At 43.7% G+C, this 14349-nt stretch overlaps 1 protein-coding gene across 2 annotated transcripts in view; it reads right to left on the bottom strand.

Moving 5' to 3' along the window:
* Nucleotides 1-14349, bottom strand: part of myo9aa (myosin IXAa) — a 97494-nt gene that overhangs the window by 42387 nt on the left and 40758 nt on the right. The window contains exons 3-6 of one of the 2 annotated variants that reach the window (XM_053424845.1): nt 3820-3914; nt 3676-3738; nt 1817-1916; nt 51-107 (exon numbers count right to left, since the gene is read on the bottom strand). In XM_053424845.1, coding sequence (XP_053280820.1) covers nt 51-107; nt 1817-1916; nt 3676-3738; nt 3820-3914 — 315 coding nt within the window. The remainder of the gene's footprint in view (nt 1-50; nt 108-1816; nt 1917-3675; nt 3739-3819; nt 3915-14349) is intronic. The other variant, XM_053424854.1, reaches the window with a different exon arrangement.

The following is a 14349-nucleotide window of genomic DNA, read 5'->3' as shown; positions in this document are numbered from 1 at the left end:
CAACGGACAGACACACGGACACACAGACACTCAGAAGCACAGATACTGACCGGTTCACTCTCACAGTCCCAGTGAGGCTGCTGGCTGTTCTTTGTCATCTGGGAATGCTGAGGCAGAGTTTACAGGGAGAGGGGGGGGGGGGGGGTGTTAATGGTTAGACAGCAGCATTCCAGCGACATCACATACTGTACATTTAAACACGTAGCATGAGGTTTATGAGCAAGTAGCGTTGATGGACGGACGTGTTATTAAGACGGAGCTAAGACACAAGGAGACGTAGAGTCAGACATACGTCAAACATTTAGGAGCAGGCGTGATACTGATGATGATGCACACGCAAGGAATTCACAGACATGTTATTTAACACAGGAAGCAGTGGAGCAGAAAGATTATTAAACTGCAACACATACATGCACATTATGGATTCGGTTTCCAAAAGCGTGAGTTGTTATGATTCATTTCAAGCCTTCCAGAAACGACACGTTTGAGCTCATGTAGATAAAGTATGAAAATCAACTTGCAGATAAGTTTTTCTTGATTATGGTTTTCTGTAAATAAGCCACAACAAAACTAAAATTGAATTTAAGGTCATTGAATTCCTGGATTGCTCTTAAAAAAAGAAAATTGTTAGACCAACTTAACAAAAAATACTTTAGTTGTTAACACACAAATCACTTGAGTTGGTTAAACAAGTTACAATCACACGATTGCTAACTTTGGTTTGACAAAAACTTAATTAATTGGTGTTTTACCAATAGATGTAATTATTTTAAGTCGTCCCAAAAATTTTACAAATACAACGTGCGTCTGCAAAATGATTTTCATCCAGTAGCTACATTAATTAGATCTCACAGTCACAAAAGCAGGAAAAGGTCATTGAAAAGAGTCGAGGTCACACGTGTGGTTCTCGAAAGCAAAAGGCAGAACGAGCTGCAGGGATTGATTCAGGAAGTTGTGAGGAAAAAAAACACCTTTAAGAGTCGATATGTAAATCAGTCTGGGAGAGCTGAGGTTGTGAAATCCATTCCAAAGAGCCGTGCAAGAGGGTGAACTTTTCACGTAAACTCCACAGAGAAGGCGGAAAGTGACCGAGCAAGAGAACGGCGCAAGAATGTGTGTATTTGTGGATGTGTGTGTATTTGTACGTGCACGTCAGCGGCCTTGAGGAATGGGAGGAATTCCTTCCTTTATGCAGGCGTATGGATTTTGGAGGAAGGGGAGCAGGTCGTGGTGGGAGAGTCGAAGCTCAGAGGTGCAACAAGTTCTCAACAAAATATAGGTGTGTGTTTGTGTGTTAATTGTGAAACCACACTACACAACAGAGACGAGGGACAAACACCATGTCGCCTGTCTTCTTGTTTGTGTGTCTGTGTGTGTGTGTGTGATTTTCAGTGGTGGCGTGGGGCCGAGGATGTGCATGTGACACCACGATGAAACCAAAGTGTATGAGAAGATCACACACATGCAGCTACACCCACAAAACACAAACAGATGCACAGTTCAAAACAATCTTTGTCGTGACGATAAAAAGAAAGTGAGAGTGAGCGGGACAGTTGTGTTGAAAAACCACCACCAGTGGAATGTGTTTCCTTTGTGTCATCGTTTCTGTCTTTCCTGTTTGGAGACACCGACACACAAGAGGGAACCGGGGCTTCCTCGGGGAGAAGGACGAGCAGATGACACAAGCGCAGACACACAAACATTCTAAATGCTACAAATAAATGAAGACTTATGGAAAACACACGTGTAAGACACATTAAGTGATCTCATCATTTCTAATAAAACACGTGACTGTGCCTGAAGCTGAAGTCCCCACCTGACTGAGGTAATGATATTCTTCAGGCTTCTTGAGGTGAAAGGCTTCCCTCTCTTCTTCACTCGTTCCTGCCAGCAGGTAGTAAAACACATGGTAGTTCCTGAAAAAGAAAACAATTATGCAATTATGGTTATGGGCATGAGAATCTGTCTTTTTGTGGGTTTCTGTCAGACAAACATATTTGTGTTTGCCTATTTGGTTGAATAGCGAAAGGTATTAGATGTTTGATATGCTGGGTTATTGTTGGGGGTGAGTTTCTGCCCCAAGTGAAGAACTTTAAGTATCTCAGGGTCTTGTTCACGAGTGAGGGGAAGATGAATGTTCAGGCAGGTCGTTGCCCCATCAGCTTTAATGATGGCATTGTACCGGATCGTTATGGTGAAGGATTTCGATTTACTGGTCATTCTACATTCCAGCCCTCATTCTGGGTAGTGACCAAAAAGCAGGAGATTTCTTGGCTCAGCCTCCCGGGGGGAGCTCAGAGTGGAACCGCTGCTCATTCACACTAAGAAGGGGGCACCTGAGGTGGTTTGGGTTCCTTCCCTTGGAGGTTTACCCGGCACCTACAACCGAGAGGAGAACCAGAACTGGTTGGAGGGACTACACATCCCTTCTGTCCCTGAAATGACTCAGCATCCACCTGGGAGACTGTGGCTGGGGAGAGGGACGTCTTGAATACTTGACCGGCTAACTCGATAAGTGGAAGACAATGAATGGATGGATGGATGATGGATGGATGGATGGATGGAATTATTTACTCATTTCTTTTCCTTGTAATGCAATTACTCTCATAGTTTCCATTCTTCATTAATTTAACATTCACGGTATGTTATATATTATCATTAAGAATGATTTATCTATTGTTTGTGTTGGCTGAACTGATCTAATCTCGTTTAAAGACCAGTGTGTCGGACAGATGGACCAGGATGGAATTCCCTGGAGCCACAATGCAACAGAGGCTAAAGCCAAAACTTTAAAAAGGGAGTAATGGCAGCTCGGTTTGTTTGTGTGTGTGTGTGTACAAGTGTGTGTGTGCATGTGTGCTCGCCCTTTTTCCTAGGACAGCAGAAAGGTTAGAGGTCAACTTGTGCAGCAGCTGTGCGACCGACGGTTCTCTTGGAGCGTACACACACACACACACACACACAGAGACACACAGACACACAAGCTTGGAGTCAGCAATTCATCTCAATACGAGAACGCAGGGGGGCCTCTGTGGGCCCTCTGTGGGCCCCCCATGGTGAGGTTAACCTTCACCACTCCATCCAGCCAGTCCAGCACATCAGTCCCACTTAGAGGTCAATTCACTTCATGACTCACACGCTGGCAAACTTACAACAACAGGCTTTCTCGCTTAAATTTACTCAGATACACAAATGTTTTGCCAAAATTCAAACCACAGATTTATTTAATGCTTGTTTTTGTGAGTAAGAGGATCAAGTTTTAAGCTAAGTGCAGGTTGAATGTCACGGACTGTTTCAACATCGTGCTAGAACAGCCAAGAACCTGGTTTGTTGACATATTTTCCTTTTTAGGGTCCTCAAAGCATCATCCGTCATTAAAGCCTGTGTTGATATATTATATATTACAAGTTTAATTCATACAAATCTGTTTAAATAAGCAATATGAAATTCATTTCACGCAAGGAGGACATGAATCATGTTTGATGGCTACACAGAAAAAACCCGTAAAGTTGGAGTCCAGCTCATTTATTTCCCTTCACTTTTGTTTTGAGCTGCACTTCATAAGATCACGTTACATCGCTGCTCAGACGTAGAAGCTGTAAGTTTCACCTCCTGCTCAATGAAACCAACTACTTCTGTTTTACTTTTATATTATTATCATAAACTTCTGCTCACCGCTCATTGTGCTCCTGATAGACCAGCCTCGACTTCTCCAGGAGGTATTTCTCCACATACGCTCTGAAAACAGTTCAAACAAGGTGTCAAATGATGAATATGATATTTATTTGTATGGAAATTGAAAGGCCTCTGTGTGCTTACCCTCTCACAGTGCCCCTCTCCTGGTAGTTCACCTGGATGAACTTGCCGAAGCGACTCGAGTTGTTGTTGTGGGCTGTCTTTGCGTTCCCGAATGCCTGAAGGACGAGAGAGGAAGACGTGGTGAGAAAACAAACACACACAGTTGAAAATTAACGTGAAGAGGCGACATATCACACATCTTACACACATATCAGTAACGCACGTTAGGAGGGTCAAGTACAGAGTCGTCGATGGGTGTGGAGAATTTGTTTGTGGGTCAAGCTCACAGAGACTCGGGCCTCGAGCCAAACTTGAAAGTCTGTCGGCCTGGACGGGTCGGAGCAATCTTTCCCTCTCGCGTAGTTTCAACGGCATCAGTCCGAGACAGATTAATAACATGGTTTTAGGATCTATTTAAGTCAGAGTCAGACAAATTGCCAGAGCGCGGATGAAGGAGCCAGGCCCAGCAGGCCTGATGGAAAAAAGCTCCTCGGTGAGTAATGGGATCCATGTGGCCTTGTGGAACATGTGTAGTGGTTGTGCTTTAATAAGACGCTCCAGTATTTCCCCTGGCAGCTCTGTTTATGTTGTATGGCTGCCTGGAGGGGAAGTCGTTTTTTCGGGCCTATATAAACCCTGCAGTTATTTGTAGCTCCGCCACAAGTAAACAAATTCCTCGGCGAATCACTTAGAGCGCCCCGAGCCTTGCGTCTGTGGAATGGGAAAGCACCCCCTCTGTGACCCCACCCTTTCACCGACGCCACTAACCAACATGCACGCAATGCTAAGAGAAGGCTAGCATCGAGCTAATCTGCAGCGCTGTGAGCTGGATGCAGGAGTCAAGGGGGCTCAGCTATCGCTCCATCTCATCTGGAAAAACATGTTGTTTCGGTTCAGGGTGGGCCGTGATTGGCTCCTAGCATAATGCAACACAGAGGAAAAAAATTAGGAGAAGATTTTCCAGCCCCAAACCAAACAAATCAAAGCTCTACAAGGCAAAGTAGTGATCTTTGTCCAGTTATCATCTCTTTTCAAATGGATCAGCGACACAAGGTCTGCAACGCATTTCAGTCAGAAATATGCACATGACACATGGAGATGCACGTGGAAGCATTTGGTTTTTCATTTGCAGAAAGAGCTCGAACAGAAATGAGTATTGCAATGAATAATAGCAAATCTCCAACACATCTAAGCACATTTTTAAAACAGCTGTTAGCACAGAAAACAGGGTAAGCCATGCTCGTCATTGATTATCCATGTTGCCTTCTGCACTGGTACCCACGGCTAATGTCGGTGGTTTTCTTCTGGAAAGGGGTCACTCTCCCTTATCCTTTCCAAACATCTCCTTTTCAGCTCGTCCAGACACAAACGTGGCACCGCAGTTTTCAAACTAAAGTGGTTTCCTCTCTCTGGAGTAGTGAGGACACCAGGCACATCCGTTTGCAGAATGGAGTCATTTACAAAGAAAAACGTGTTGGTATGGATGCAGCCTGAAAGACATGGTGGAGCTACAGCCTCTTCCTAACATAGCTCTGATTGGCCAGTTGACCAACTACTGGGATTTTAGGATATATTTTGTCCTCTGATTTCTCTTTACCTGGATTCGTTAGGAAGTAAACCAGACGAGCTGCTAGGTGTTATCATGTATTATGCAAACGCAAATCACAATGATGCAGAAGCAGTGGCTGGGCTACTAACAAGGATTTCAGGGGATTCAGGAGTTTCAGTGTTTTCAGGGGGAGTGGAGCTCCCTGTACCACGGCCACAAAAACCACGGAGGAAAGAAAAACTAGGAAAAGCAACACATGTCTCCTTTCAAATACAAATGTGTTTATAATGTAGCCCTGAGGGGAAAACCCGGATAAATACTGTGTAGAAAACCAAATTCAAGTGAACTTAAACTCTGTGATTCAACGATCATCACAACAATAAAATGGTTTTGGGAATCAGGACTCAGGAGAGTCTGCTAGACGTTGGCCTCTGCACTGCTGGCAGACGCTGCCTCAAACAACTGGATCCCAGCGATGAAATCACTCTTCATCCGTGACTCACTCGGCTGAACAAATCATTAAAATAGGCAGACGCAGTGGAAAACCCTGTTCAACTCTACCGTCTGGACAAAGGAAGACAGCGCAAGGTCAAACCGAGGAACAGCAGTGGTATCATCTAACCCTAACCCAGAAATGTCCTTTTGAAAATCTGATGCCAGTGGAGCTGGTGTTCTGTTCCCCACTGCGTCTGCCTCTGAACCTTCCTGCCTCAGGAACCACGGGTCAGACGAGGACAGAGCAACATCCCTCAGCGTCCCTAAGTGGTCAGAAGTGCCCGAAATGGAACAACCAGTAAAAAAAAGCAAGCACTCAAGCACTAATAACAACAACCTGCTCGCAGACAGGCTGAGGAGCACCGGGTCAGACAAGTCAGAGATCAGAGCTCTGAGTGTTTCTCTGTTAAATGGCCTGGCATCCAACATGATGTGATGGGCCAGCAGGAAGCAGGATGTGGAACAACTAAAAAATGCTGAGAGCTGATTTATGATCAAGCAGCGTGTATTCGTCCACCTGGTGTGTGTAAAAAAAAAAAAACGATGCATGGTTAAAGGAGACGTTTTTATAGCCGACAGTTTTTATTCTTTCAAAACTTGGGCCAGCTCCATATCAACGGCAGTAAAACACATCTCATAACAGGGGGGGGGGGGGGGGGGGAGATGAGGTTTCAGCCCAACATGCAAGAAAGGGTTTATCAAAACCTATAAAAGCATTAAAAACACATTTCAATAAGTCACGAGAGAGTGGCAGGACCAACTGCTGCATTTCAATTTAAAAACTGCCAGAAGCATCAGTCACGCCGGACTCACATCATCGTAAGTGGAGCTGAAGAACAAAAGAAATCTATAGTAACGTGCAAACAAAAAACATCAGACCATCAGTAACAGATCATTCACAGATGGACATTCTTCTTCACCCGAAATAACCACAAATAGACCTGAGTGTAGATCAGCCTCAGGAATGATTTTACTGCACTCATCCACAGATATGCTAATCCACTCTTGCCTCTTCTCCTGTGGGAGTTGTCAAAAGTTATTCTGGAACATCGAACGCAAGCCGAGCTCTCGCAGACAGGGCAGGCCGAGGTACAGGGGGAAAACTAAAACTCTAAATCACGTCATTCCTTTTTTTTCTTTTACGATATCATGAAGAGTAGGATTTCAAACACAACTCGAGGGTGGACTTTGAGCCCCTCAGACGGACACAAGGACTCAAACAGACACCGCGGCTGTTTGCACAGACGTGATTCGCACCACTTCACTCGCTCCAGTAGGTCAACACTGTTATTCTTGGCCCCAAACTGCAGACTGAGCCAAAAGGCGGAGCAGCCACGGAGTTGAGACGGTGCCAGCGTGTTCCGAGTGTAATGTGTCCGACGACAGGCTCGAGTCAAAGTCATTCTGAGGCAGCGGAGGAGACTGAGCCGAGGCCCCCGGCGCTCAGGTCGGGGGGGGGGGGGGGGGGTTCATCAGCGAGCTAATCCGTCTCTCCTCACGTGCACATCTGGAGAAACTGCTCCGATGTGTTGAGTTCTGTGGTCACGGTGAGAAAACCTTTCAGTTACAAGGGTTTTCGTCAGTCAACGTTCTTATTGAGGGGAAAGTGATAGCTTCTATTTGGGCCGCAGGTAGATCCTTATCATGACTCAGCAGTTTCTAATAAACAATTGCTCTCGAAGGCAGAGGTCCTTTTAGTTTTATATCAGATTTAAGCTTCAGTGCCAACCGTCATGCTCCCAGTGGATCATTTATTACTAAGTTAGGGAAGTAAATACACAGTCATTGACTCCAGAAAATGTCTGGAAAATTGGATCTGGACATTTTCCGGAGTTTGTCTTTCACATCTGAAGAACGCAGCAGGAGATTTTCCAGGTCAGGCGCGTTCTCAACAACAGGAACAAGTGGGAAGAGTCAGGCAGGAAATGGCACATGGGCTGTATCATATCTATAACTTAGACATCCAGTAAATCAAATTAGTTTTTTCTACAGACAATAAGTGATGAACACAATCATATAGAGATAATCCTGTTATCACATATAGCTCCTTATTTGTTCTCTTCTAGGAAACCAATAAGACTTCCAGCGACACCTCACAGAATTGCTCAGTTCAGATTCTATTAAAGCGTCTCTCTGTAGTGAGTTGATTAGTCCTCCGTTTGCTGCTCTACGCTCTGACTCATGCATTGCAGAGCGGACACACATTTAATCATGTGAGGATGACTTCATTAGCTCATAGGAGAAGAAGAGGAGAGGAAAAGGACGCAGAGAGGGGAGGAGAGGAGAGGAAGAAGTAGAGGTGGTGAGAGGAAGAGGAGAGGAAAAGGAAGGGGGAGGTGAGGAGAGATGAGGAAGAAGGAGAGGTGGGGAGAGGAAGAGGAGAGGAAAGGGAAGGGGGAGGTGAGGAGAGATGAGGAAGAAGGAGAGGAGAGGAAGAGGAGAGGAAAAGGACGCAGAGAGGGGAGGTGAGGAGAGGAGATGAGAGGAAGAAGTAGAGATGGGGAGAGGAAGAGGAGAGGAAAAGGAAGGGGGGAGGTGGGGAGAGATGAGGAAGAAGGAGAGGAAGAAGGAGAGTAGAGGACAAGCAAGGAGAGGAGAGGCTGGGAGAATAGAAGATAAAGAGGAGAAGAGGAAGATAAGGGAAGAGGAAGGGAAGACGGGAAAGGAAAGGAAAGGAAAAGAGATGAAGAAGGAGAGGGTGGAGAGGAGAGGCGAGGGAGAGGAAGAAGGAGAGGAGAGAGAAAAGGAGGAGAAGAGAAAGAGGAGCAGAGGAAAAGGAGAGGACGAGGAGAGGAAAGGAAAGGAAAAGAGATGAAGAAGGATAGGAAGAGGAAGAGGAGGAGGAAGAGGCCTGGAGTGAATGGCGGGGTCACACTAGGCCCTTAGACAGAGAGCGGAGACAAAAGCCTACTTGAGTTAACTCACAAAGGAATCATCTTTTAGTAAGTCATCAAATGCTCAGAGTAACAAATGAATGTCCGAGCCGGGCTGTGTTTGGAGATCATGTGACATCGAGGTCCCAAAGTGCACAGAGAGACGCTTTGTGTCCACTTCAAAGTTTCCCCAAGTGAAATGGCCACGAGATAAAAAAAAGTAAAAAAAACGGCATTCTTCTGACTCACTGACCAGAAATTGATTTAGGAAAGTGTCAACCAAAATTTTTAGCATTCCTCCTCCTGACAGTCGCTATATGGAGAAAATTACTCTGACAAATTGTTCCATGTGATTCAACGGCTTCAAAGAGGCATTGTTCATTTAACCTCCGTGGTTTCTCACATCCTTTTTTACCCGAAGCCTTTTTACCGGTTCATCCTCCACAGGATGTCAACAATGAGGCGAGTGGCCCGAGCCCGACATGCATCACGGTTATGTCACAGTGTGTGTGTGTGTGTGGGCAGAGGACGCCAACTTGTAAACCATGCCCCTTGTAATCTCACACCTAAGGTCAGGGAGGAGCCGTGGTCAGCGCGGCTGTTTAATCACAGAGGGGTCCCGGCTTAGTGAGAGCACGGTGGGATGTGGGTTCTGCCGGCGGCTGCTCCCGTCAAAACAAGAGCTTTAAAAATGTGTTTTAACACCATCGGGATAAAAGAGGGAGAAGCAGTGAAAACACCTGGGCTTTGTTTTTTACTTGTTTTGTGACAAACCAAAAGCTTTGGATAGAATCTGCACCCGATGAAAGTCCGTCGATCACTAAACTTGTTAGAATTAATCCCTTGAGAATGTCTGGACAGTAATTTGTGGGAAACCAACCGGTGGTTTGAGGCGTTTTTACTCAGAACCACAAGTGTCGACCTCACGGTGCCACCAGAGGAGAGAAATCACCAGAGTCAGGAGGTTCTGTCGTCTGGGGACGCGAGTGAATGTGCAAATTGGAAATCCATCAAACACGAGATCTACATTTTTCCATTCCAAAGACACAAAGCTTTTTTTTTTTTAAACTTGCTATTATTAAACATTATATAATGAGGTTTAGTGCAGGAGATTTTCTTTCTCCGACTGGATCGTGTCCAGGATGTTTGTCCTGATTAATCGCTATTAGAGCAGTTGAGGGTTTCTTGGATTTCAGAAGTGAACTATGGGATTTTTGCTCGGCTGAACTTCTGCTGCCTGTCATTAGCTCTTGTTGCTATTCTTGGTTTAATCATATTGGATTCAGGCAGTAATTGCAATGAGTGCAGCTTTTGTTTAGGAAAAGATCAATGTTGGATAAAGCTGAAACTTGTAGTCGGTTAATCAAGGAGTCAATCGCCAGGGAAATAATCATGCATAAGATATATATAAAACTTAACATGTGTTTTGATGAGTCATTTTCGAGTAAAACTTCATAACATTTACTTATTCTCGGTTTTATACTGCTCGTCTTTGGATTAGTTGAGAGTAAAGTGAATAATCTGAGCTCCTGGACTATTGATGGGGACAAAACAATCAATCTTCTAATAAATAAGGATTTGAATCATCCAAATCACAAAAGGAGTAACAAACTGTGGATTAGAAAAGTGTTGAAATGCAAATCAATGCAAAACAGCTGCAGCCACTGTAGGAAAATGTGGTTCACCCATTTAGAAAGCAACCAAAAGTTTGACTGCACGCCAGCATTAAAAGATTTCCTCAGTGGGTTGAACCGTCGCTCTGCCTCTCAGGCCTCAGGGAGCAGATCTGATGGTCCAGTGAAATTATCACTGCAGATGTCAGACTTGACAAGTTGTGCAGCTCTGGCAGAGCAGACGAGCTCGGATGAGCAGCCAGAAACTTCTTGGCTTGTTTCGTTGGGGTTTTTGACAACTGACGTGTCCGAGGCAATTTCAGCTATAGAGTTTTTTTGTTTAAACTGCTGTCACATCCATTTATACAGCATAATACATGTGTGCATAATAATAATGCAACAAGTAAGAAGTTATTTATATCAAGGCTGAGATTTCTCAGCCCGGAGGAGAAAATAAAATAAACAGGTTAGAACCACTGTTATAGAGGCAATTACAGTTTGCACTGCAGGAGACTGGATGTTCTGTTTCTTCCTTCATGGATAAAACAGGCTACAATATAAATTGATCAAACTAATTATTAAAGATTATAAAGATGATATCTTAAGAGGTTTGTTTTACAGAGATACACATATGTGATAGTATCATGTATGGTATAAAGTATGACACATTTCCACACTATAAAGAGTTTACTTTTGTTAGAGTCATTTTCAGTCTCATCCAATTTTCTAAAAAACTTTCGACACATCTTAACAACTCAACAGCTTTAACACCAACTTTTCTCTTTCCTCCTTTTCCTCTAATATCCCATCCCTCCTTTCATTGTTCAGTGGGAGAAGTGAGCTCAAGCTCGTCCAGTCAGGATTTTAAATCTGGGCTGGAAAGGAATTTATTTATTACACTAACCGCGGAATAATCAGCAACAGGTGGAAAACCCCAGTATATTTAAAATGTAAAGCAGGAAATGATGTGAGCACAAATTTCAATTAATCAACTGTGCGTTAATAACATCTCACTGGATCCACTACAGTGACAGTGGGTGATTAACGTCTCATAACACCGGACTACAGTGGACAAGCATGTGCATGTGACTGAGAGGCTCACGGAGAGAAAGAGGGAGGGAGCGATGAGGAGACAGGAAAAAAAACAAAACAAGAAAAACGCAATTAGAGAATGCGACGGCCGTTGATCAGTGCAACGGTGGATTAAAGTATTTGTTTCAATCACAGAGTCGTCCTGCGTCAGTGGGAGGGAGGCGGGTATTAGTCACAGGGACGGAGATGAAAGCCAGGCATTACCAAAAAAAAGAATCCTGGATCTCGGGAATTCCTGTCAGAGCCATCTCTCATAAAACGTAAAAGTCCCTGATTTAGAGAAGACGACTGGGAAAAAAACACATTCCAGAACTGCAGGCCCCTCAGACAGACGCAAATCACAAACTCTGAAAAACCATGAAATCAACTAACTTATTTCTCATGCCGTTTCATAAATTGTACACCTGTTTATTAATCCTGAGAGAAAACGGTTTTCCTCATCGTTTCACTGCGTTTTAAAGTCGAGACAGGAAACTGTGGAGATGGTACAATGACAACAAACTATAAACAGAAAGATACGCACGTCTGAATACATCCATTTCCAAATTTAATGAAGTTAGGAATATTATAAAAAGATAATCTGATCCTGTTCCCAAAGGAGATCAAAGGATTCGGCCTAACGATCGGACACTCTGAGATATCCGTCTCCTAAATATCCCTGATCGTCTTTATCAGCCTCCATTAATTATTCCCATGGGAAACCGGCCCCTTCGTCCGGATGCAAATTTAATGGGTTCTATCTTGGCCCAAAGTTTCATGGATAATCTGTTCTGTGGTTATTACGTAACCCTGCTGACTGACAAACAAACAAACATGAACAACAAACCAACACAGGGGCAAAAACACAACCTCAGGAAAATTGTTCACAACCGAAAAGACAAGGAACAAACACAAACTCCTCATTTAATGTTTGTGTTTATAAAAAACTTGATGAACACAAACAGGAAATGTCATATTTGTGTTTATCAATAGATTTAGCTGAGTAAATGAATCTGTGTGATCTTCCAGCAGGAAACAGAAACACACAATGCTTCATGTCTTTCCATTTTACACTTGATTAGTCTGCACTGTCTCTCAGTGTTATCAGAACGTCTCTGTGTCAAAAAGCAAGTAGATTTATCAGAGTCCACACAAGACACTGTAATAGAGAAATATCTGCCCTCCGGTCCACAGCTTCTATTTTAAGCACATTTTGTAAAGAGCCGGGAGCAAGTGCTTTTTTTTTTTAAGGGCGTTTCCAAATATACTTTTGATAAACCTGAGGAGCAAACGGTTGCTGTGTCCGGTTTGTTAGGGTTGTACATACTAAACTAATTAATCATGAACTCGTTTCAGGTGTGACAATAAATTCCCATTAAGTTAATCAGCGCACCGCCTCCCAGTCCCTTTCATATCCAGGCGTGTGACCACAGCTTGTTACGAGTACGTCTGTCAGGTAACAAGACACAATGTTTCTCTGCAGAGGAAACGTGTCAGTTTAAATACCAGTGTTTAGTCACACAACTTGTCAAACCATCAGCCATTGTTTTCTTTTGTCATTACTCACATCTTATTAATGTGTACAGGTTGATCATTGCTCTGCAGGCAAAACTAAATTTGGGAATTTGAAGCCGTTTTCAGACATAATCTGTGGCACTGTGCAATAACCCTGGATCTCTATAATAACCACTGTACAAATACTCCCGAAGTTATATTATATTGTAATTATATTGTAATTATATTATTTATTTCACCCTCACTGTATACCTGTAATACTCATACCGTTTAATATTTATCCCTGCACTTCTTTTCTTGTATTGTTTTGTGTTGTTATGTGTAACTTACTTGTGTAACTAAACCTGATTCTGATAAAACCTGATTCTGATAATGTGCAGAAGTTTGTCAGCAGGAGATTATTCGAGTCAGACACGTGTTCACATAATCAGGAACATTTAGGCGGGAGGTGGAAGTAGATCAATGCAGGAGCCAGGATACGAATCCCAGTTCAAAGATCACGTTTTTGTTTGAAGCTCATCAACCATGACGTTTGGCCCTTATCCTCAAAAGCTGACGAATCAACATCCTGAACTATAGTGTTTTTATCCATGAATTTAACATTTCATTGATTGTTTTTAAAGGTGTGTGTATCAATGCATCCCTGACCATTGGGCTGAAGTTGTGTAGAGTAAATCCAGTCACACTCCCACTAAGTTTAGTTCTTAGAAGTGGGAACTAAAGTTTATTTAACTGAAATATCTTCCATCTTGTGTGATGTGAAAAGTTGATGGGTGAAATCACACCTCACTCTTCCTCAGCGTTAATGAGTCGACTGAACTCACGGACCTTTGTGTCGTGAGGTGACTATCTGCAGCCGAGGCCCCGTCCCGCTCCGTGTGGCCCCGGCTGCCTCACAGGGTTTATTTCAAACATCGTCAAGATGCCTTTGACACGATGTCATTACTCACATTGGTGCACAGTGTCGGCTCTGTTCCTCAGTCATTCACCTCATTATTCCTGCTCCTTCTGCCATGTGACAATTTCAAAGAAAGAAAGAAAAAATAAAGTCCCCCCCCAACCCCCCCTCCATCTGAACTCTTGACCCAGCGTTACATAAGAGGGAGCTCTGTCCCTGATGTGTGAGAAATCAGGGTTAATGTGGCTCAAAGATTCAAGATCCAGAGTTAAGGTAAATTTCCCCGAAAGCAAAAAAGTTTCTTCATCTCAGCAACATCTTTACCGGGACGTCCTGAGGGAAACAATAGTGCAGTGTTTCCTCGAGGTAACCAGATGAGGTAGAGGAGAAGCACACAGAGGGATTTTTATTTTTTTTTTAAATAAGGAGACAAAACTGGTGGAGACAGAGAGAAAGAGGTGTGAAGGAATTCCCAAGAAATGCAGATCACAAGAATGTCTCGAACCTCCGTGCCAACACTTCAGGTTATTTCCCACT

The sequence above is a fragment of the Pleuronectes platessa genome, chromosome 1 (genome assembly GCF_947347685.1).
Source record: "Pleuronectes platessa chromosome 1, fPlePla1.1, whole genome shotgun sequence".
Taxonomy (NCBI): Eukaryota; Metazoa; Chordata; class Actinopteri; order Pleuronectiformes; family Pleuronectidae; genus Pleuronectes; species Pleuronectes platessa.
Note: the sequence above shows the minus strand (reverse complement) of the source record. Positions and strands in the feature narration are given on the sequence as shown.